We start from the raw sequence: 26,181 nt of genomic DNA, 5'->3' as shown, positions 1-26,181 counted from the left end.
ACTCTTTTTAATTTTTACTTGTTCACCAATCCAAAAGGCTTCAGAGTCTCAATTGCATTTTAAGGTCAAAGTTATTTCACTGTGGTCAGTAGGGCTAAATGTAATTATCTGGAAAATAAAACTCAGTCATGTCCTGAAGAGCAAGTGTAAGGATCATTATTACCTTATATACTTGTGTGTCTTGTTGTCACAATAGAAAAGAAATACTTTACGAACTTTCTAATAAAGGTTAGATGAATGAAAACTCAAGAGATATGGTGATTATCAAAGGGGTTGGCTGCCATGGAAAGGAAATGATATGAGAAGCATCAGCAGGCGCTTTTAAGGAAACCAAACCAGTATTCACTGAAGCGTAAAAAAATATAGCACACTGCGGTTGCAAACAAAAACGATTCTACCGTTTAAGCCTGTATGTGCCAAAATCCATCTCTACAGTTTGAAAGAAAAGCACATGAATTGCTGTCCCCCAAAATAAAAATAAAAATATACATGTATTAGCAATGTGACTGGCAAACATTTGAGATGAAGGGGGGCGGGGAGCGGGAAAAAGCTCACACAGTGTCATCAGCCTGGCTGCAAAGCGTATTGTATCATGGCAAAGTAAAACCAGGAATCAGCTGCAGCAGTGGAAAATCAAGCTGCCACACAGCACCTGCACAAGCCACACTCTCTGCTCATTAAGTCTCAAACAGTGGTTTTGGGATCATGAGAAGACCCAGCAATGGAATAGCATTGGAAAGGCATCAGGTTGGTAAGCTGCTGGAGAGATCTATCTTTTGCAACAAAACACATGCAAATCCTAAGAAAGACACACCTTCCCCGGCACAGGAAGGGGTTTTTACTTCTGGAGACACCTCCGCGACCTCTTTTATACTTTTCTCCTGTGGGGTCCCTGCTGGGGCGCTCTCTTCAGGGGCTATTTGGGCCTCCGCACTAGACTCCACTTGGACCTCACTGAGGCCCTTGGGCTGGTCTGAGGCCTTGGCAGCCTCACACTCTTTCCCAGGAAGAGTGGCAGGTTTCTCTTCCTCAGCCATTGGACTCGCTAGCGTTTCTTCTTCTTAGGGAGGAAAAAGATGTTGACATCATGACCACAGAAACATACATGAAACAACAGAAATATTATTCAAGGAACACTTTCAGCTCGATTATATTGACCTCACAAGAACCTCTTTTACCATTTGGATGAGCAAATTAATATCCTAATGCAATGGACATTATGTATTGCTTGGAAAATTATTATGCATAATCTGCAAATCATGATGCCTTTTACAGTCTCATGAAAAGGCTCTTTATTTTAAAACTTGAGAGCTGAAAGGGTTTTATTGCTCTATTACCCTCAGTGGAAATGGCAGTAAGTTGCACACAATGTGGAAAGCTGGCTGGAAATAAGAGATGGTACTGCCAGATAACAGATGGTTGTGAAAAGATAGAAGCATTGATGTGCTGAAATAAGCCTTTAAATTTGTTAGACATGTGCTGTTTTCTCCAATGCAGGAAGCCCCTACATACGAATTTCTGATTACTTAATTTAAAACACGCAAACTTCGCTAAAGAAATCTTTGGGAATAAAAAGCCTGGCCTCAAAATAATATCCAATCAACTACTTTATTATCAGCTTTATCACGAAATCCATCAAAACTCTTTAAAATATAATTTATTTAGTATTTTTAAGGCCAAAGACTACTTAACTTAATTTATTTTACCTTCATTGCATTATATGATTGGAGAATGTAAAAATTTTCAAGAAGTAAGTAAAATATTTTGAAAAACAAGGTCCAGGTAAGAGTTAATTTCACTACGATTTCGAAAAGTCTGCCTCTGGGACATGACTGTTATCAGATTGTTCAAACCATTGAAATATCAGTAATATAGTTCTTGTATAGTTCTCTTTGACACTGAAGAAAGAAAATGTGCATATTATAAAGCATCATTTCTGCAATTCAAAGCAAAACCACCAAGGAAAGATAATTGAGTGGCAATAAAACTGCCAAAATATCCTCCCCAAAGATGTATATCACAGAGAAAGATGTTAACAATTAAAACGTAAAAAACAAATTTACGAAGGCCATGAATTATCGTGTTCATTTGTTTCTCATTTACACTTCAAATGTCAGTAAAATAAATCCCATTTTATTGCTTAAGAAATTAGAGGGAGGGACTTCCCTGGTGGCACAGTGGTTAAGAATCCGCCTGCCAATGCAGGGGACACGGGTTCGAGCCCTGGTCCGGGAAGATCCCACATGCCGCGGAGCAACTAAGCCCATGCACCACAACTACTGAGCCTGCTCTCTAGAACCCGCGAGCCACAACTACCAAGCCAAGGGGCTCTCTAGAGCCCGTGGGCTACAACTACTGAAGCCTGAACGCCTAGAGCCCGTGCTTCACAACAAGAGAAGCCACCACAATGAGAAGCCTGTGCACCGCATAGAACAGTAGCCCCCGCTCGCCACAACAAGAAAAAGCCTACACACAGCAATGGAGACCCAATGCAGACAAAAATAATAAATAAATAAATTTATATATACAAAAAAAAGAAATTAGAGGGAAATATATAAGCTGTTTTCTAGTTCTGCAAATGAATGACTCTTACGAAATTCCTATGAAACAATTATACATTGTTTAAATGGACCTGTGAGAAAGACTACAGATGGAAAGGAAAGAAATTTTTTGAGAAATATTAAAATCCTTAGAGGGGGGAAAAAAAGAGGACTACTTCTATTTTCTCACATTTAGCACTCAGAAACTTTCATTGTTGTAATTTAATTATGTCAGTAACATTTTAAGCATTCCGATTCTAACTCATTAAGGCAATTTTTATAATGCCATAGAATTAGAGATTTTGATTAAAGCTAAGAGACTTTTAATATAGCTGCTTTAATATAGCACCTTATTGGATGAAATCTTATCAATTTAATTTACATGTTTTCCAAATCCATGTAATTTTTTAGCTTTCCATTTTCTCATTTTGTCTAAATCATGTTTATTTCCACACCTGTTCTTTATTCAAAAATTCACATAGTTTTCTGAATTGTTTTAAGTTCACTTAGTTGTACTCAATATGGGTTATATTTCTCCATCAGAGTGTCTGAGGCACTGGTGCTCTTGCCTTGGAACTATCTGCCCTTACATTAAATATTGTGCCATATAAAAATAAACTCTTCATTTAAGCAAGTTATTTTTCCTCATTTGAAAATAACTTCTTCACCTAAGCAAAAAAAAAAAAAAAATTGAGCTCTATTTTTTTTCCTTATAAAACTACCTTGTTAGAATGAGACAAATTGCAGCCCACTGCCCACTTATTTTATCCTCACCAGAGCCAACGATACATAGGGTCTCCACCTTCATGAGATTGGAATGACAAAAGCTTTGGAGCATTTCCCTCATTTTAGCCCACTTCTACTTATTTGAAGCAAGATTTAGGTCACCTGGGGAAGCCTCTGTAGTTTCTGTAGATGATTAAGTGATTTGGAGACATAAATTCATTCCATAACATGTATTCTACCCTAAACAGACCTTTCTCTTTTAAAGAGCTATCACATTAACATAGCACTAAAAAGAAGCCTAACTCTATTTAAGTCTGGTCCTAGTAATATTACGTATCCAAGAGGATAAACTTATATTAAAGTTCATCTTCTTTGGTTTGGGTAAGAGAATATATTCTTCCCCCACTGATTTATTTGCAAGGGGCAGAAAGAAGTCATACTTTTATTTGAACTTTTTTTGCTTCCTTCTCAGAAGCCGTGAAAAAAAAAGGAAGTACACACATGTCTCAAATAAGGCTTCTTAGACATAAATTGTTGAGGCATTTGGATGGACATGAGCTATATAGGGACTTCGCTTTCATATGGAAAAAACAGGCTCCTGTTCCTCCCACTCCACACATGAAGGCACACTTAGTATGATGCATGTGGTCAAAGCTGCAGGCAGGGGAGGAGGAGCAAAAGGGGACCATGCTGGGTTCACCTTTCTCCTGGTCTAAGTGGGCCTCGGCACTCTGCGCTGGGACACTGGGGAGCACACTAGAGGTATTCCACTGCGAACTGAACAAAGGATGCTCATAGTACTCCTCATCGGAATTGGAAGGGTCATCATCAGGCACAGACACCGAGATGGAGGGGGCTACGAGTCTACGCCTCTCCCCACTGGTGGCAGGTTCGTGGCTGGGGAACCTGTGTAGAGGACCCACTTGATCCTCAGCCCCTTCATCTACAAACAGACACACAGGAAGAAACTGCAGGGAGAACTGGACAAGACAGACACAAGATCAGACAGACGAGACAGACACCTGCACGAGGACATGGGGCCATGGAAGCAGCAGAGCAGGATTGGAGAATGAGCAAGACCAAGCTGATGGAGGATGGGAGACAGTGAAGTCTCATGCTTCAGTAGCCGCTGCATTTCAACTATCCCTTCAGTAATCTTGCCATTGATCTAAATGAATCAAATGCTCTGACACCCCCACTGCATAATAGAAATTATCTTTACATTCCCCTCAAACAAGTTAAAACAACAACAGGACACTGGAATATAAACAAAGCACTCTCAAACAAATACATCTGTTAGAAGAAATTCTTTCAAGTACATAAATTTTTCTCATGCTTTTATCAATATATTTATAAGTTAAAAAAGAGGAAAGCTGTTAGGATCTGATGCCTGCACAATTGTGGGGGAAATCAGTCCTGTTGAAGTACAACCTTAATTATCTAGTATGCTCACATGGTTAGCATTTTGGTTGATTTAATTTTTAGTTAATGACTTCAACCAGAAAGTAATTTTTAATTTCAATCCTGTTAAGAAAAATCTACAATGCATTATCTTTCTTTCCTGTCTTGCTTAGGGGAGCACAGTTGGCACAGCTTTTTCTTTGGATGCAAACTCCTAGGCATCTTTTTGAACCCTGGTTCTCATTTGCATGACTGTGAAAATATTAGAAAGTTTTAGAAAGTACCTAGCAATATACAGTTGTTTTCCTGTGTTCTGCTTCTCTTCTGAAAGCTTAATAGAGATTACAATTAGCTGAGAATTTCTATTGAGTTGGCTTCAGATTCATCAGTATTTTATTCTTTGCAGTTTCACTTGCACTACTGGCTTCTGACTTTTTATATCTCAAACACCTCATTGCATATTGCTCATTGAAATGCTAAAGGAACTGCTCTCATTTCTCTCCTTTCCTGTGTCTTGGCTTAGAAATCTGCATTATTTAAATATACTTCCTTAGTTACACGAGTGTAGATCAATCAGTTTGCTTAGCATTTGGACTCTTGCATATTTCAATGAGCCTTAAGGATGATGACAAAGAACAATATTTGGCTGCTGATATAGTGCAGACACTACACCTCAGGCCTACATGGCAGGTTACTAAATTTGCTAATCACTATTTATTTACTTACATAGAGAAATAATTTTAAAATTTTGTAATTTTCAAAATTTGTACTATCTATATAATTTTTATTTCTATCAAAATTTAAGTTGACAAAATTACAGCAATAATTTGAAAATGCACTGTATTTTTAGGGCAATAACTTATTTTCAGCAAACTGCTGACAACTGGAAATGAACCTGAAATCATAAGGATGCTAAAATAACATTTTGAAAGGAGAATACTTTTAATCTTTTGAGCACATTATTCACTGATTGTTCCATGGAAGTTGTTTCTGGATGGGTGCTCAGAACTTTCTCAGCCAGGATGCTTATTATAACATGGGATAGAAGAAACCTAAAATTACATTTGATATTCTTAGTTCAACTCAGCATGATTTCTCAGCTGAGCAGACAACTGGCTGAGATGTGGCCTACAATGCTGGCTGAATCCTGAGTCCTGGGCTTGTCACAAGTCCCAGCCATTCATATTTCCTCTAGTGACTCCTGAGGCTGTAGACTCCCTATGGACACAAGTTCCTCCTAAAACTTCTAATACTTTCAACAGATTGCATGGACAATCAATTAGTGAAAATGACATATTTGCCTCTCTGCTTTTCAACATGTTCTGGGAAGTAGAGCAGACTACAGTTCAAAACTAAAGAATTTAAAGCTGAGAGCTGATAGTTTAAAGGCAATACACCGTGGATGTTCTGAAGCTTTTGGTTTCCTTTCTTGTTGCTTGTTGCTCTTTTTTGCAAGTGCCAAAATGTGAAAACAGTCCAGAGTCTTGCTTCTGATCTATAATATTTCAAAGAAACAGTACTTGCTATTCTGAAAACTTTGACTAATCAGAGAACAACAAAAACAACAAAAACTTTAAGTGCTTCAGTGGAAAAGTAGCTTCTCTGCAGTATTTGTCTGGCCCTTAGCCAGGCAATGCCAAAAAGAATGTCTGGCAAAGCCCAGTCCTGTCTGGGTACTGTGAGCTGTATGCACTCCAAGTCTCTGTTTAGGACCTATGAGCCTGCAGTCCATCTACATTACAAGTCCCAGAGATGTGCCAGGCAAGTGACACTTAGAGGATCATGGCTGGCTAAGTTCAGACAGTGTACCAGTGCATGGGCTTCCAATGATAATGCTAGAAGACAAGAGATCCTCATTTGCTACAGAAGTGTGTATGGCAGGTGGTCTCAGTTCATACCCAAATAGAGGTGGGACACATAATAAATAAATTGTAAATGAGTGAATTATAAATACATAATAATTATAAATAAATACATTATAAATGAATGAATTATTTACATGGGAGTGGTTTGTATAAAAAGGAAATCAGTCCAGTGGCTTGTAACCAATAAACTCTCATTAGAAGATCACTTCACTTCCATTGTCCCACAGTAAAAGCCTAGATAACATACAACTTTAGGGATGCAGTGAGGCTGTGTTTGTAGGGAGTTAGATTTGGATTTAAATTCTGGATAAGCCACTTACTAGCCATGACACCCTGGGCAAGAGTGGAAGTGAGTATTATCTGTGTGGGTTGCTTGGAGGATTAAGTGGGAAGGTATTTGAAGAAAGCACCAAGTATCATGCTCAATTCCATATACGTTAGCATCTCTGTCTTCAGTATATCAGACAAGTTGTCATGTACCTTTGCTCTTTACTTTCATTTGACACATCAAAGCTAGACTTGAGAGATTTATGAAAAATGAATTCATAACAGTTTTGTTCTTTAAGGCCAGGATTGAATGTCTCCTTTTACTATAAGTACACTTGCTTATGGAGTCTCTGCTTCTGCCACAAAATAGTCTGTTTCATTTAATAATGTGATATTTTAAAGGACAGGGTAGCCTTATGAACCTTGGAGTTTTACATAAATTTCTTTGCGTAATGATAATCTTTAAAAATGAAGTTTACCTGGTTTCAGTGGAAGAATACATTTTCCCTAATTGGCTTTCACACAAACCTTTTTTTTTTTTTTTTAAAGCATTTGAAAATGTATATTGGGTAAAGTTTGCCACACAAAATTCAGTCTTGGTATGTCAGTCCCCTTTGGTACAAATGAGTAGTCACTTTTACGAGAGACTGAGTCTCTTGGGGTATCAATGACTCAGTGATTTTGCCTGTCCTGGCATCACAGCCTCTGCCCCATGCCCTAGGGCAGCTGGCTCCACTTATATTGTTTCCTACCATCGCTAAGCCCTTTCCATTCTACAAGCTTTTGATGAGGACTCCTCAGTTGGCCCACTGTGTCTGCTGCCCCAGAATGTTATGGAGGGAAACTGCTTCAGATCAGCAGTTATAATGTGGCCAAATCATTGACACAGGAAATCATCACCCTAGGATTTGGAGCAAACCTAAGAGGGCAGAAGGATTCCTGGTTCTGTTTTCAGATGTTTCCACTGTTCGTGCACGGGCTTCCAAATTCTAACAGTTCGGTCCAAATGACAACTATTATGGTTAGGCCAAAAAGAAAAAGGAGATTAATTTGAAAATATCATAAATAGTACAGTATTGGTTCACTGTACCTGGGTTTCCTTTCTAAGCCTGCTACTTATTTAATTTTTTCATTAAAATCCCTTTGTTTCCCAGAATAAGCAGAAATTCTGGGAATTATGAATATTAAATCAGTTATAATAAATGGATATTCATAAATGACAGTAATTAACATCTTAAATTATTTTTAGTGAGAGCTTTCATGCTTCCCCTTTGGGAAAGAACAGCTTTTAAAATGTTTGATAATTAATAAAAAGTAAGTATATCCTCAAAATCATTGAATTACTCAATTTAAGAACTCTTTTACATTTGTACAACAGGATTGAATTGTGACATTCACTGTGCCTTTAGATTAAAGTTGCTTTGAGAGTGTTTTGAGGAGGGTAAAAAATCTCCTAGATGAAAAAATCCACGTGCTTTCTTTCCACCCAGTGTACTATGAGCAGTATATCAATGGAATTTTGGCTTGGTCTTTACAAACCGACTGGTTTGAATAACTGAAAAGCTGAATCCTGTCTTGCGGTTTTTCACTAATTTTTTCTGATAAAACAAAACAAATAAGTTGTTATACGTACTCTAAGGGCGGTTTAAAATAAAAGAGAGGGACTAGTTTGATTGCCTAGATCACATATCTTTCATATATTTAAGGTGAGACTATCTGATCTTTTAAATGAATGAGGTAGAGTTTTTAAAATACATACTTTTTTTCTATATAACTCAAAAATATGGTTATCCTTTTAAAAGCAAATCATTAGGCCTTCGTATAGGTTAATGCTTTAGTTTGAAAAAAAAATAATTCAATAAAAATACAGGTTTGGTTTGAAAAATGTTAAAAATAAAATATCTTCCAATTACTTTCAGTAGGAAGTAAGTTGACATTTTCCCTAAATATACTGAAACGGCTCGAAGAAAACAATCCCGAAATGTGAAGGAACAGTTACTTGGGAAAGTGACACCTAAGTTACCAAAATGTGAAAGTGATTCTATATTTTATTTATATTTTCATTATATCCACTGTACCACCCTCCAGAAACAGACTGGGTGAATCTCAGATGGATGGGAGGACCCTGCTGCCCTTTCGGTTCCAACTCCCATAAAAGAGTAAGAAGAATAAATTACGTGACCTCTAGCTGACTTTGGAGTCAACATCGTACCCTTCTCTGGGCTAAGAGGATTCTCTGACACTTGGAAGGTTTTAAGTACGGGTTCAGAAACATTTTCAGTGACCTGAGGGAAGCACAGCTGTCACGGAAGGCTTTCTACTGCATCCAGAGTAAAATCCAGGTCCCTGAACCAAGTCGGCTGCTAGTTACTCCCAAGCTCCTTCAATCCTCTACCCTTTCTCACACATTAGTCATGGGACTCCTTCAGTTCCTAGAGCACTTCATGCGCTTGCCCACCTGAGAGCCCTTGCACATCCTGGACCCTCTGCCCAAAATGCCCCTTTCCTCCTTCTTTGCTTGGCCAACACCTCCTCAGGCTTCTGAGATCAGCTCCCAAGTTGTCTTCTCCCCATCCAATAAACTAAGATTACTTTTCTATCTTAAAGCTCCCTGTTCTTTTCCTTCCTAGTGCTAAGCTTATTTATTGGATATCTGTTCTCCACCAGACTGCATGCTTCTTATAAGCAGGGATCACGTCTGTTTTGTTCACTACTGTATACCTAGAATTTGAAGAGTGCAAGGAACCTTGGGCTTCATAGGTATGTGCCGAATAAACAGAAGAACATAAGGCCAAGAAGGATCTTTCAAATCTATGAATTAAAAGATCAAGTCACATTTCCAGGGAGTTAACTAATAATCAGTGGCTATAATGACACTGATTATATGCACTGCTTATAGTCCTCAAATTTTCTTTTATTCCTTAGACTAATTTAGTTTAACATTATATCAGGCAGCAAAATTAGAAAAAGAGGCCTCAATTTAAGAAAAAAAGACCTTGCTAAAAAAAGGTTTAAGTTTATAAATCTGTGACAAAAATAATGTTTATTGATAGCTTATAGTTCAGTAATTTAGAATAATCTCCATTTAGGAATTCAAAGAGTATTTTAAACAAACCTAATTACAGATTATGAAAAGACAGTGAGTCTTTTGTGACATTATTCCATTTTTAGCACAACAAAATGAGCTCTAAAAGGGACAACAAAAGGAAAAATAAGTGAAGAAATAAATGAATAAAATGGAGAAGTATCAACATTCTGATTTTAGTATACAAAAACTAAATTATATTGAAACAAGTGAGCTTTCAATATATTTTAAAAGCTTTCTTCTGCCTTCTCCTGTAACTCTCAAACAATAGACGAAACTTACCTGATCTAAGTCAGAGAACCAATAATAGTTTGCTTTTAAATAGTGCCTTTCATCTCAGATTCTAAATGAATATTCTTCAAAGGCTGCTTCATCACTGAGAACTGAAAAGCTGACATGGCATTCCATGTTGAGTAAATGCATTAAAAGATTCATGGACAATAAAAGGTCTCAGCAGGAAAGAAGCCATGATCTCAGTTTCCAGTTCACTACTCTCAATATCAGATTCATTCACTGACTTCTTCATTTATTCATTAATATTTATTGAGAGTTTGCTACAGCCCATGCCCTGGGGAAGCCCTTGGCAATACAATAGTGAGCACAACAGAGACAGTTCCTGCCAACCCTTCCATAAACATGTGTTGATTTCATCAATAAATGTATTTTGGTTCAGTCACTTATAAAATTAAATTGTGTCTTCTCTGTCAAAACATTCTACATGAAGTAAACTGGTTCTCTGTAGTTATTCTAGTTAGCAATTTAAACACAAAGTTATCTTTTCCTTTAGCGAGCAGATTTTTCCTTTCTTATTTTACCCTATTCATCTACTTTTGATTTTGTAGAGAGAAATGATAATACATTTAATTAAAGTCTTTGTTTCTTCTTGACTATTTGAAACAGACAGCTCCCAAACTGGGTCACATACTAACCCATACAGAAGTCCAGCGCTTATGGGTTGAGGTTTATTTACCCTTATTAGAAGACAAACCTCAAAGAGTCCAGCAAGCCTTACCTTCCTCCACTGTGACAGTCTGTTCTGAGGCTGGTGATGGGGGTGGAGAAGGAGGCAGATTAGCTGTCTCTTCAGCTGCTGAAGAGCAAACAAACGAAAAAATGAGATACAACAATTAATCCTATTACGCCAGTAGATGTGTAGGCAGTTCTGCTATCTGTAAAAAGGACTCTTTATTAAATTCAGGGAAAGAGTCAATAGCAAGCTGCGTTTGACTTATTTTTAGCCCCATTACCTGGTTCACATATTTTTGAAAACCTAAAAAAAAGAAGAGCATTTAATATTAAAAAAAAAAAAATCATTCTGTCCTCTCCATAAAAATGGATTAGAGATGGCTGCTAAAATTCTATCATTAATCCCATTAATTTGTGTCTGCTTGTTCAATTAATAAAATATTTCATTCTGGTCCTAATTTACTATATTCAAACCTACCCAGGCAAGCATTTTAGTTTGGATTTGGCTTGACTGATTAAAAAAATGTTAGAGCTCTCTATTGTTCATTTTGATCTGGAAACTAATCACAGTTATTTTAGGAGATGTATTTTTTAAACAACATTTTGTCCACTGATGATAATGTTGAAACCCATCCTCTGTATGTATTCTTAGAAAAGAAAAATGAAGCTGTCACAGCTTGAGGCAACCTTAGATAGAAACGTACTAGTGGGAGCTGAGAAATATTCTAGCCTTGGCACTACACATCAAGAAGGACCAAAGAGAGAAAGGTTCTAAAAGATGGAATTCATTCACATTTAACTCCAAGTTTTCCTCTTCAAGGCCCTTACCTTCTTTATGACCACTCATATGAAGGTAAGGGATTTTAAAAGGAAATATTTATCAATCAAGGCCAGTGGTAAATTTTATTTTAAATAAGCCCTGTGGGCTTCTAAGGCATATTTTAAAGTTTCAAGTTTTTAAAAAAATTTATTTATTTTATTTATTTATTTTTGGCTGCGCTGGGTCTTCATTGCTGTGCGCAGGCTTTCTCTAGTTGAGGCAAGCGGGGGCTTCTCTTCGTTGCGGTTTGCGGGCTTCTCATTGCCATGGCTTCTCTTGTTGCGGAGCATGGGCTCTAGGCACGCAGGCTTAGTAGTTGTGGCATGCGGGCTCAGTAGTTGAGGCTCATGGGCTCTAGAGCACAGGCTCAGTAGTTGTGGCGCACGGGCTTAGCTGCTCCGTGGCATGTGGGATCTTCCCAGACCAGGGCTGGAACCCGTGTCCCCTGCATTGGCAGGTGGATTCTTAACCACTGCGCCATCAGGGAAGCCCTCAATCTTTTTTTTAAAAGGGAGATTTTTCTTTTAAAAAAGAATGACATTTTGTCATTTGTAGCACCATGGGTGGACTTGGAGGGCATTATGCTAAGTGAAAGAAGTCAGAGAAAGACAAATAGTGTATATCACTTACATGTGGAATCTAAAAAATATAGCAAACTAGTGAATGTAACAAAAAAGAAGCGACTCACAGATACAGAGAACAAACTGGTGGTTACCAGTGAGGAGGGGGAAGGGGCAACATAGGGGTGAGGGTGTGGGAGCTATAAACGACTGGTTGTAAGATAGGCTCAAGGATGTATTGTACAGTTCGGGGAATATAGCCCATATTTTGTAATAACTGTAAATGGAAAGTAACCTTTAAATTGTATAAAAAATTAAAAATTAAAAAAAATTTAAAAAGGTGGGTTTTGTTTTATTTGAAAGAATACAAGTAAACCACAGAAAGAAGGTTAATGTTTTAGATAAGTTTTTCCCTCTCTGTTTTAGAAGAAAATAATCCTTGATAATCAAAGAACATTTTATTGACTGTAATGAAATTATTTTTAACTATTATTCTGGGAGAGGAGAAATTTTTATTGTTTAATTTTTAATAGACAGTGGAGTGCTAATCAGAAAATCAAATATTAAGGATACATTAGATTGAAAAACAGAAAAATAGATATGTACTATTTTTAGGCTTTAAAAACCATACCTTTCAATGGGTTAGTTATATGCACCTGTGAAATAAACATATATGTTGAACGTAAGAGAATTTCCTTTTTTATGCGTCTCTGCATGTACATACATCTACATTTAGCATCTATCTATCTATCTATCTATCTATCTGTCTATCCAGAGTAAGGACAGGGAGCCTTTGGCTGAGAGTGTTTTCCTTGGTGAGCACCATTATATTACCTGTTTGGCCCTGCAGGGCACTTGACTTGTGATGGAGTGAGAGGGCAAATGTTATCTCATTTTCCTTAAATGAACCAAGTGAAGACCAGTACCATATATGAAATACAATGTCACTGATGATTCTAACAATCTCTGGCTATAGGTTTTGTGTAGCCTGTTCAGGGAGACCAAAAAGAGACTGTAGTATAGACAATAATTAATGAAAACTCATAAAGGGAAAAAATCATCTCTAATTAAAGCATTAGAACATTTTCCTTATGAGTAGGGGCCATGACATCAAAATGCACTTTTATTTTAGTTATTATTAGTTATTATTAGTTATAATAATTATAATATTAGTTATTATTTTTATAATAACTATCTCCAGTGGTCTGGAAAAGGAAAATTAAGGGCAATTTAGGGGCAAAGTCTAATTATAAGTTGACTGTCCTAAAGACTACCGAAATACCACAATGCATCTGTTGAGAAAGGTGAAAATAGATCCCAGTGCATCCCAACAGAGATGTTTGATGAATGTCACAGTTAGGGATGAAGTATGAGATATGGCCTATCTTTGAACGTGAAGACTTGATCCTGTGATCAGGGTGCAGCAGACACCGCCCCTGACCTGAGGCTCTTTCTCATTTACCTAAAGGCAGAGCTGCAGGCTGATCTTTATGCTGAGCTTCTTTCTCTTGTTCACCTTTCAGAACTGCTACAGCTTCCGCCGTGACTACTTGAACTATCCTTGCAGACACCTCCTCTGTAATAAATAGTAACAAAAGAAAATAAAATGATGAGCCATCCAAAACAGGTAGCAATGAGGAAAAATAATCAAACAATGTAGTCAATTAGGATTTTATTTTCACTGTCTTTCTCCCAAAGAAGTACAACAGAATTTATTAAATTGCAGATAAATACACACACACACACACACACACACATAAACCAAAAAAAAAAAAAAAGTGAGAAAGAGAGAAAGTAAAAGGAGTTGCATTCTGGGAGCTAAGCAAAATGAGCACAGAGCTAAAGAAAAATAATTAACCTGTATGGCAGCTTAAATTTTAAAAACTGTTTATACAAACAGAAACAATGTAATATTTTATACCTAGTAAAGCAAATTCTAAGAGGAGGATTCATTTTAGATTTAACTTAAAATACTGTTTTATAGTTTTCTTACAGTTTTATAGAAAAGTATATTAAAATAATCTTCTATGCTAATTTGCAGAAATACCATGATTTAAAATTGAAAGATGCTTCAAAATGTGAATTTGTGATTAAACAGCACTATCTGGGATTAGTTTGAACACGAGAGATTAAGAAAAATCTGGGAAGATAAAATCTAAGTGAAATACATGGAAATGATATATCAGATGGTATCTTTCTAAAGAGCTACTACTTTTCTAGGTAGTGGATGGTTTAAAGATCTTTAAGGCCATATGATATATATTCAACCTAGTCAGTGCAATAGTTTCATTAAAAAAAAGCCAGGGTGGGAGGGAGGTTCATCATTAAAATGATCAGTCTGTGAGATGCCTGATAACTAGTTTTTGGCCTGAAATGGCATCCGCTGAACCATTAACAATGCTAACTTCATATAACCTAGTCAGAAAAAATTCAGGAAATGATGTTCCATATATCATCAACTAAAAAGGAAAGAAGCCTTTTGAGATTAAAAATATTTTCTAAATTAGAAATAAATTCTACAGAATTTAACTTTTCATCATCTTTATATAAAAACATCTACCATACTAGGAAATAAACCCACGTATAGCCTTAATAGAAACAAGTTGTCCTGGATAAGGGGATAGCTAGGGATTTGTTCTCATAATTTTAATCAAGATTTTAGAATAAATATTTCATTGAAATTATGGTTCCTGATTGGAATTTACACATTCACAAGCAGGTTGGGGGAGATCTGCCTGTTTTTACCTGGCTGGTTCATTTAGACACAGCCTCCTCTAGAAAGGCTTCATCACCCCACCCAGGATGGCAGAGACCATAGTGCTTGAGAAGCAGGCTTTTGGGTAAGCAGTCCACTTGGACAACATTTATCTGAATTTTAAAAGCTGGATTACCTGATTGAATACATTTGCCTCTATATGTTTAACTTCCTGCTTTTTTAAATAGCCACTTGACACTGTACCCTATGTATATAGTCTTAAGGGATGTGCTGTAAACACTCTTATCTACAGCCAGTAGCAGTAATAGCAGGAGAAGCAGTATTTAAAAAATATTATAGTGCTCACTACGTGCCAAACACTTTGCTAAGGTGGTTGCTCTCATCATTCTAATGCATTATTTACTATTATTACTCCCATCTTTCAGATGAGGAAGCAGAGGACAATAGGATTAGATCATATAATCAGACATTCTTATAAATATCATAGTTAGAATACCAATTTTCAAGTAATTAGTATATTATAAAATGCCTTAAATACTAAAACTAAACTAAGTGTGATTTAATTTTTTTTTAATTATTTATTTTGTTTATTTTTATTTTTGGCTATGTTGAGTCTTCGTTGCTGCACATGGGCTTTCTCTAGTTGCGGCGAGCAGGGGCTACTCTTCGTTGCGGTGTGCGGGCTTCTCATTGCGGTGGCTTCTCTTGTTGCAGAGCACGGGCTCTAGGTGCGTGGGCTTCAGCAGTTGCGGCTCGCGAGCTCAGTAGTTGTGGCTCACGGGCTCTAGAGCGCAGGCTCAGTAGTTGTGGCACACGGGCTTAGTTGCTCCGCAGCATGTGGGATCTTCCCAGACCAGGGCACAAACCCGTGTCCCCTGCATTGGCAGGCAGATTCTTAACCACTGCGCCACCAGGAAAGCCCTGATTTAATATTTTTTTATGTTTGAAGTATAATTTTAAGAAGCTGGAGTCCTAATTTAAATTTCAAGTATCCAAAGAGCAAGTATGGATAGGCTACTTAAAATTATTTCTGAAAAAGCTTTAATTTCTAAGCAAGGCTCCAGCAAATTCATTTCATACATTTATATACCAAGTATTTTTCATAAAGCAATTTTTTAGACAATACACTTTGCACTCAATTTAGTTTCAACAAGGAAGGATCTTTTTTCTTTACTATTGCAAAAATGTACAGAATAATTACAATATCAAATAGTAATGATACAATTCATCCTTATAAGGATGTTTTAAACTATACAATTTAATTCATAGCATCACACAATTTTAGAGCTAAAAGACCTCTGAGAGAAGATTTTGTCTAAATCCTCTCATTTTGCAGATGAGGAAACAAAGGCTGGGTATACTGAGGAGATTTGCTCAAGTTCAGACAGCTGATGGAGGCAAACAGACTAGAACCCAGGTTTCCTACTATGATGTTTTTTCTCTTAAATAGAAGAACAGAAGGACTAATGGAAAAACAACCAGAAAATTCTCTAGCAGTCGTGTGAATGGCTAATGGAAATATATGAACTTTAAAGGTATGAACCAAGGAAACATATTCTCAGACCTGCTTGTCTATTCATCTATCTAATGTACACTATTACCATTCCTGATTATATTTTGAGACTATGTAACAAGTGATTGACCATGATTGAGTAATTATCTATCTATCTATCTGTGAGTAATTATCTATCTATTTATCTATCTAATCATCTACCTATCTACCTATATATCTTGTAGACCATGTTAGATACTGTAATAGATAATTTAACTCAAGAAGATGAATATTTTATTTCTGAGACAGTACTATTTTATTAGAATTTTTGTTCTATTTTAGTGTTTGAGCAGAAATTTTCATAGTTGTTCCAGGTAAATAAATGACAATAACAATCATCAAAGCACTGTAAGGAATACTAACTGCTATGCTATTTGGTGGGGAGGGCAGAAGAGGAGGAAGTGCTGCGTGTTTTCATGAAGCCAGGCTGTTGGGGAGGGTTTCTCTGAAAAATCCCTGAAAGGCTAGTCTCCCAAAGCGACATTTTCAATGGGAAAGAACACTGCAAAAAGGGTTACAGAAAGTTAAATCCACTTTGAGACACCTCTTTGTTGTTTATACTGCTTAATAATATTGCAAAAAGAATTATTTTATGTTTTGCGAATTGTCACTTGCATATATTAATTTTCAATGCAATTCAGACCTTTAAAAATCAAGAGTGATTTTTAGCACTTCTAGCATCCAGGTGTTTTATGGAAAACTGGATATAATGGAGAGGTGGAGCAAGAATTGCAGAAAATGGGACATATATAGAACCCATGCGTCTTCTGGATCATTCCTGCATCTCCTTGTTGGCACGTATGAAAATTTAGTATCTCTCTGTGGCATTTAGTAAATACATCTTGTATGGAATTGTGTCAGTACACAAGCCTTATCTCCACTACTATGTAAAGTTTCCCAAGTCAAGGACTTTCTCTCTGTCATTGCTGCAATTCTCGAAGCTTCTCTCATTGAACTTTACCCAGATTGGATGCTTAACACAAGTTTTTGAAAGGATGAAAAATTAACATGAAAGGCTTGTTTATGATGCTTACACAAATTCAGAAATAATCTGTGCTTGTTACTATATTTACTAACTTAACCCCCCCAATTTATATCATTTATTGTATTCTTGTTTAAGTTTTTGATGCATTTTAGAATACTACTTCTTAAATGGGGGTTCCAAATTCTTCTGTACCTACTGAAGAATTTTCCAGGATCTGAGAGTAGTTAACGTAAATTAAATTTGTTTAAATTGGGAAAATAACCCAATAAAAATAAGTATCTACTAGTTTATGTGAACAAATTACAACTGAGCTATACTACATTATTCCAGTCTTTTTGTTTGAGATTGTATTTAGAATAATTTTGACACCGTGGAGAATTAGTTTATATGTTGTTGGCTAATGAGAACAGAGGTGAACTTAATAAAGAATGCATTCACATGAGGTGTAGGCCAAATGACATCATTAGGCACTGTACAGACTTTCAAAATATTCTAAACAGAGATAAGTAAAGGGAAAATTGAATCATTACTTATTTCCAGTCAGTATAGACATGTCCAACCTAAATAAAATGCACTGTATCAGCTGGTACCACATATCTTGTGAGTGATAATTTAGTCTTAGCAAAACAATATTATTTATTTAGATGGGAAGAGGCAGGACATTTGAATTTTACTGGTTTTGTTGTTTCAGAGGACATTAATTTATAAATGTGTTTGAGTTTCATAGTTGAATAAGCTGATTTTATATTTGTATGTATTTAATCAAAACTAGTAAGAAAATAATTTAGCCCATTCTTGGGATAATTGATCATTTTTTTTCTTTAAAAGAATTTAACAGATTATAAGAAATGTTACTTTAGAATAATCAAACGGGCTGTATGGGAGTCAAGTTCATGACATGTTATCTTCCGTGCGGGGGAAAAATAATACTGTTAAAACTTTAAAAATAGAAAAATAAGTATTTTCTAATATTAATTTCATAGTGTATTTAGGAAAACATAAGTACAGGATTGCTCTGGGGGTTTCAATTGGTCCAGTCAATTCAAAAATCTTCCCCTAAGAAAGGGCTGTCATCAGTGCAGAGATGGTAGCTTCCCCCATGGAGGATGGCTTTTTCACAATGGAGGCCTAAGCGGCAGATCTCCTGAGTGAGGCTCACCCTTATAGCCTGGCTCCTGGAACAGGAGCAAATTCACTCAGGGTTCAGGTAAAGTTCAGGGAAGATTAATGGTAAACGTGTCAAACATATACAAAAGATAAAGGAAGGCAGTCACAGAATCAGACCTATAAAAATGATAACATAAGAGTTACAATGTGTGTGTGTGATTATATATGTGTATATATATATAATTATATGTACTTAATTTTATAATTATATATATAATTTCTTTATTCATTCTACAAGTATTTATTAAACGCCTCCATCCATCCTCCCATCCATCCATCCACCCATCTATCGTATCTCTCTATCTAGGGGATTACTGTCTTTTATTGTTATTTATTTATTTATTATAAATTTATTTTATTTATTTATTTATCTTTGGCTGTGTTGGGTCTTCGTTGCTGTGCTCCGGCTTTCTCTAGTTGCGGCGAGCGGGGGCTACTCTTTGTTGCGGTGCGCGAGCTTCTCATTGCGGTGGCTTCTCTTGTTGCGGAGCACGGGCTCTAGGTGCGCAGGCTTCAGCATTCGTGGCTCACAGGCTCTAGAGCACAGGCTCAGTAGTTGTGGTGCACGGGCTTAGTTGCTCTGCGGCATGTGGGATCTTCCCAGACCAGGGCTCGAACCCATGTCCACTGCATTGGCAGGCGGATTCTTAACCACTGCGCCACCAGGGAAGCCCTACTGTCTTTTATAGTGTGCATTAGACAAAGTCACATGGACTTTAATTCAGAGAAATGTGGGTATAAACTCCAGCATTGCTGCTTTCTAGTTACTTCATCCTAGGAATTTTACTCAAACTCATTGAGTTTCAACTCTTCAATCAAAAAATGGAAATGATAATAGTACCCATCTCACAGGTTTTTGTGAGGAACTCAATTACAAAAATATATAACAGGCCTGGCACATCAAGGAACTCAAATAAAAAGAAGATCTCCCACTAGTTCTTTACCAAGATGTTTTTATTTTCTCTCAGCCATATATTGTTCTGAGTCTTCTACCTTTATATTTCTACTTTAAAGAAAGAGCAACAGTGATATGCCCTAAGGGTCCAGCCCAACTAGGCTATCATTATGATGAATATCAGATAATATGGTTAGTCTGCAATCATCTATGTTGACGGCTAAGGGCAGTTTTTTTTTTTTTCTAGACAAAGCTAGAGGGATGTTATTATTTATTCTCTGGCTTTATACTCACTTCTTTGGCTGTGTAGGTTCTGGTCTACCATCTGCTTTAGATTCCAGCCAGTAAGCCCCAATTTAGGACTGTCTTCTAGACAGTGTTCCTAAAGGCATGATAACCCCTATCTACTGCTGAGGACAATTAGCAACATGAAACATTCTTTTTGTAATTAAGACATTAGACATTTTAATTTTTCATTGCTCACTTGTTCTACCTCTTTATTGCCTTTCCTACTTTCTAGTCTAATTCTTTGTTGTTATTTTTTCTTCCAAACATTATACGTATAAAATTTTGAATAGGACATAGCTGTTCAGAAGATTAAAGATGAATACAGATTATGCATAAATTGAAAAAGTACTATTCAATATACTTCATTGAAAGTTAGCATTGATCTTCACAGCTGAAAACATGACACATCTTACTGTAATCTGAAATTCTGAAAGGCTCAGTTATGTTGCTTTTGAACGTCTAAAATTTTCTGGAAGTGGACATTTTTAGTCTGTTAGACATTGTCTTAGTTAAGGAGCTTGTATAATATGTGTTTTATTCTCTCTTTTGTTAATGTCAAGGATTTCAAATTTCAGTGAAAACCTTACAACCAGTATTTGAGTATTAACTTGGTGTTATTTTATTAGCAGTGTCATTATGGTAATGATACAGTTTTTATAAATAATACAAAAATGGCTCATGATGTGGCTGTAAAGTCTCGTCATGCCTAAGCAAATGAATAACTTGGAATTGATCTGATAAATGATCTCCCTGTAAATCAGCTGGAATAAAAACATTAAAAGCCTCATTTTTTAAAACAAATTCATCCTGTAACCTTTAAATAATGTTATTGATTATCAGCTGATATAAAACAAGGGATTTAAAGACACAGCCCAGGGAATAGAGCAACAGGTGATATCATATCATCACTATATAGATAAACAGCTACAGGTAAAAAGTGAAGTCTGTCTTGTAAATGTGTTCTGGATAACAGATATGGAGTCAGTATTCACAAGAGGATCAAAGCAGTCCTCAGTAGACTGAATTGAATTCTGGAAAGAAGAATGTTTTTTCTTGTTATTGGATAAACATATTGGTGGAAACATACCACCAATAGGAGTAAATAGGTATAAGAAACTAATTGAGGGACTTCCCTGTTGACTCAGTGGTTAAGAATCCCCTGCATTGGGTTCGAGCCCTGGTCCGGGAAGATCCCACATGCTGCGGAGCAACTAAGCCCGTGCGCCACAATTACTGAGCCTGCGCTCTAGAGTCCGTGAGCCACAACTACTGAGCCCGCGTGCCTAGAGCCTGTGCTCTGCAACAACAGAAGCCACCGCAATGAAAAGCCTGCACACCGCAACGAAGAGTAGCCCCTGCTCGATGCAACTAGAGAAAGTCCGCACGCAGCAACGAAGACCCAATGCAGCCAAAAATAAATAAATAAATTTATTAAAAAAAAAAGAAGAAACTAATTGAGACATGCTTTCATCCACAGAAACCTACTTGATAATACCTCAAAGACATGATGCTAAGATACTTACATTATCATAAATAATGAATAAGCATCATACTGCAATACAAGGTTATTAAACAAGTTGCTACACTAGGCACTTTTATTTCCTGTCAATATTATTTAATCCACACAGTAACACATTTTCCAGGTTGGAAAACTGGCAAAATAATGGATAAAGGTAATTTACTGTCTCATTTGACTATCACTTTGATTTACGTCAGTGCAGTACAAATATTTTATATCATAGTAGACTCTGGTGTCAGAAAATCTGGAATAAAATTCTCTCTTTATCTCTTACTATCTACAAGTAAATGACAATCTCTCTAACCTTCAGTTTCCCCATCTGTGAAGGGGAATAGAAGTGATATTCATCTTTTGGTATGTTGTGACAATTAAATGAAATTTATATATCAAGTGCTTATTTAAATTACATATTACTGTTTTAATTGCTTTTACAGTCTTGTTATCACCAAGTCTACTATCATCATTTGATTGCAAAATGTAGGTAAATACCTGAGAGTTTTTGTTATACATTAGGACGATTCTCTCATTTTTCCCAGTGAGTACCTTCTTGCCTGAATTTTGGGTCACTGTCTAACAGACTCTATCAGGCTCCTGCCACTTATTATTGAAACTAAAATGATAAAGTAAATTTTACTCTACCCTTGTACCATACTATTCAGTATTTACAGTTGGCTTGCAGCCCTCTGCTTTCTTCCATGATGCTGATTCACGCTACACCACTGCTATGCTCTGCTGGTCACGTCAAATTTTGTTGCCGGTCTCAGAACCAGTTTTTAGCACCTATTTTTAATTTAGCTATTTTGTTATATTAATCTATCAAGATTGTTTCACTGATTTATAACAAAAACAATGGAGTTGAAACTTTCTCAGTGGTCCTGACAATTCCAACTTTGTCCTGAGCAACACAGGACATTGTTGGTATGCACAGAAGTCTGATTTTGAATGTGTACCTTTTGGGTTTTCATCAGAACCAGCTGTGATTACTTGAACATGTAAAGCCTCATCAATTAGACAGTGAACAAAAAATCCAAGCAAGTTGGCATATGCCTGAGAACATATTTTTGTTGATTTCTTTCAGGTTGTTTAAGAGAAAAGTATGAGACATCAACAATAAATTCAACCACATGGAATATAAAAGCCAGTAAGTGTTTCTGCTTTTAAGAATAATGAGCATAATAGTGCTGTGTTAAAAGAAATGACAAGTAAGCCTACCGTACACTTGTGAAAGAAGGAAAACAAAACAATTTTAGAATGCTCCTGTCAAGAAAAGGTTATTCTCAGTAGGGTACAGAATGGTTGCCTAGGAAACTGATGCTAATTGCTGCTGCTGATGGAAACTAGTCAACAAGGAAAGCACTGTGTTCGAAGCGCTCTGCCAAACAAATACCTTAGATAAATTCATAAAAACAGGGAAAGAAGGAAAGTTCCTTGCTTCTACTCCTTGCTTAATTTGGAGAGTAAATATTCTCTCTGAAGCTATTTCCTGTAATCAACTGGTGATGAAGGAAATTAAAAGAGCAGATTGGATTTTTGTTGTTGTTGTTGTTTTGTTTGTTTCTCTGGCACCTTAGCACTTATTAAAGAGGCCAGTGTTGGCATATCCCTCACTAGTCAGACTCCCATTGATTTCAAAGGGTCACCCTGGCCAACACTACAGCTGTAGATCTCTGCATACCAGCTTTTTCAAAGATTTCTTCCTAAGATTTACTGACTAAAACCAGGATAAATTCAATCTATGGGGGGAAATGCTTTTGCAGTAAAGTTAGTCTATGGAGATAAATGCATTTAAGATACATGATCATGATTGCACAAAGTTCATTCTGATGGGTACTTAAACTTAAGAGAATTTATATCGCATCCACTATAGATGATGAAATTATGCTTAGTCATTACAGGGGCTACAAACATGAGTAAGACATGGTGTTCCTACATTTAAATTGTTCTTGAAAGCGGGGCAATCTCATCGAAGGGCATGGTTTTGTTTTTTAAGATTTTTCTAGCAATGGCCACAGATTTTAGCTGATCTCACCATAGTCACTCATATGGTCCTCTTCTGAAATGCATTTGGGCTAGGATTAGGAGTACAGTGTACGATTATAGGAGAATTTTCCCTCTTTCGCTCTCTTTTTTCCTATTTCAACCTGTGTGCTTAAATCCATAATCTTGTTTAGACTGACAATTTAATTTACTCAAATGAAATTTTTAGAACTTGGATAGAATTGGCTTAACATTTAAATTTAGTCAAAGGGAAACGCTTAGTAAATTAAGATGGTTATCAGTGAAAGGATACTGCAAGTTAAGGATATTATAGTATGGAATCAAAAGTAACTAGAAAAGCAAAGCATGGATCAAAAATAGTACCTACTGGAAAATTTTACTTGTAATTTTAAGGGTACAGCAGAAGAAAAATAGTAAGCAAATATGGTCTAGCTTTATACTTACATATTCTAGTTAAAGATTTTTGCTGTTGTTGGTATTGGGGGATCCCAATATAGTAATGTGTGTATATTTATATTGTTGTTTGTACTTCATATATTAAACATTTACTAATTAAATCAGCTTGTAATACTTTATTGATCTTAAATTAATTTGAGAAAGAAATGTCTTGGGGAATATGCCCCTCTGAAAATTTCAAATAGCTTAATATTAATAAATTGAATACAATAATTAAGGCACTGAGGGAATTGATAAAATGCTTTTAGAGCTTTGAAATGCTCAGTTTTGCATTTTGTCAAAACCATTACAAATGTACTACTTCTTGTAGACTTTGAGAATTTGGATTATCTTCTGCATTATCTTGAACACATCACACTCTTGAAGGAATGTAGCCTGAGACATTATTAATAACATTAATGAAAAGGTGAAATATCAATAAATCTAAGAGAGCTTGAAAAAATTCATCCTTAGAGTAACTGTGGGATAAACAATACAAAATGTACTGTGCGTGCAGAACAGCACTTGCGCACACGCGTGCTTATGTATGTGTGAATTTTGCGTATGTGTGTGTATGAATTTATGTATGTGCCATCATTCATGCACATAAGGGTCTCTCCATGTCTTCAAAGCTTCATCTGTATTTGGGTACCTCAAAGGACTTGGGCACCAGGCGCAAGTCTACGATTTCATATGGGGAAATCATTGCTTCTACAGTTGCAAAACCTAGGAATGTCTGAGGCAGAGGATACAATGGAAAAATGGAAAAACATTCTAGATTCCAAAAAAAGTCACTGAAGTGAACTTTTAAAGTATAAGTGCTCCAAACACCAGGAAGAGTCTTTATTAGTTACCTCTATTAATTTAAATATTTCATCTAGGGAAAAACTGTTACAATAAAATGGTAAAAATCACCGGCTTAGCTACCTTTTGTTTGCTCCTTCTAACTCATCCCCAGCATAATAACTTAAGTAAATCTTTGGAGGCCTTGTGACCTAGAGGCATACGGAATCAGGAACTATGTGATGAGAAAATCACTTTGTTCACAATACATCATAGGGTGCATTCAATCAGCAAACAGATAAACCAACATGACTTCTGTGCAATTACAGTTTGCTTAAGCCTCTAGTCCTAACATCATTCTGAGAATGAACGTGCAAATAGCAACATAACAGCATCTACCTTATGTGCTTTCTTCTTAGCCAGTCTCTCGTGAACTGTAAATATTTTAAATAAGTGATTCTCCATCTTCTACAACTGCCTATTTTATTTTTGCCTTTGGAGCTATATAAAATATTGTCCACAAATATTCTCTTTATATCAGTCCTAAAAGGACTTGGCAGACTTTAAGTCACTAAGTGCACATGGTAATTCTTTATAATTTTCAAATTATAACTGAATATATATAACCTGAGAACAATGTTTCAATTATACTGTGGGTAAAGGGGACAATGGAATTAATTACACTGTGAAATTCTGAAACTAAAATGCTATGGTGAAAAAGAAAACAAAAAAAAAAAAATGAGAAGAAAGATAATTTTGAGTCATCCTTCTTTTATCCTTTACTAATGTTTGTTAAATTAAGCTCAGTCACAACCTGAGAGAAGGAGGACCGCTTCTCTGGAAAAATTCCAAACAAGCAAAACTGTTGATAGTTAAAGACTTTTTTCCACGGTCTCTGAGTAGCAAAATCAATAGACTTTGCAAGTGAGAAAATAATTTTTTAAAGTAAGAAAGTAAGTGTTAGGTCCAATGTTATATTTGTACTATTATGATAGTATTTAAAAAGCAAAGACTTTAATATAATTTTAAAATTTCTTTATGTCAAAAATTATTCTAGAATAAAATTTTCTTTTGTGTTCTGGATTAATACATCCCATGGAAAATACTATTAAATGAATTTCTCTCCAATCATGGGATACAAAAGTTCATTATGTTAAGACAAACAAGAATAATAGTAACTTTAAAGTTATCTTCAGAAATTTTAAAATAACATACAAATCCTACTTTAGAAAATGTCCCTTAGGGATCTGTTGAAATAAAATTTTACATTGATGATTCTCCTTCAATGCTGTTTACTTATTTCAGTCTATACCTCTTCTCAGTGTAGTGGGTCTCATTGTTACCAATCACACCTCTAGAAATACTTGCCAATTGTGGGTGCCAAGGGTGATATATCACATTTAAAACTGTCAAAATATTCATTCTTTATTTGAAGACACTAACGCTTTATATCAGAAAGCAAATGATATCTAGGAAGCGTAAAATTGTAACTCACTACGGCAATAGCTCTGGTTGTTCTACTGTAGGAATGCAGCAGAAAGAGAAAGGTAGATCAATTTTGATGGAGTGGCAGTGTTGAGAAAAATGCAAGAATGTAATGATAGCTAGGTAGG

The 26,181-nt window shown here is 36.1% G+C and overlaps 1 protein-coding gene across 19 annotated transcripts in view; it reads right to left on the bottom strand.

Moving 5' to 3' along the window:
- MAP2 (microtubule associated protein 2) overlaps window positions 1-26,181 on the bottom strand; it is a 283,468-nt gene that overhangs the window by 38,756 nt on the left and 218,531 nt on the right. For 8 of the 19 annotated variants that reach the window (XM_059928600.1, XM_059928581.1, XM_059928587.1 and 5 more), the window contains 3 exons: window positions 13,693-13,806; window positions 10,897-10,974; window positions 815-1,060 (listed from right to left, as the gene is read on the bottom strand). In XM_059928600.1, the coding sequence (XP_059784583.1) occupies window positions 815-1,060; window positions 10,897-10,974; window positions 13,693-13,806 (438 nt within the window). The remainder of the gene's footprint in view (window positions 1-814; window positions 1,061-10,896; window positions 10,975-13,692; window positions 13,807-26,181) is intronic. The other 11 variants (XM_059928590.1, XM_059928594.1, XM_059928595.1 and 8 more) reach the window with 4 other exon arrangements.

Source organism: Balaenoptera ricei, chromosome 7 (genome assembly GCF_028023285.1).
Source record: "Balaenoptera ricei isolate mBalRic1 chromosome 7, mBalRic1.hap2, whole genome shotgun sequence".
Classification (NCBI taxonomy): Eukaryota; Metazoa; Chordata; class Mammalia; order Artiodactyla; family Balaenopteridae; genus Balaenoptera; species Balaenoptera ricei.
Note: the sequence above shows the minus strand (reverse complement) of the source record. Positions and strands in the feature narration are given on the sequence as shown.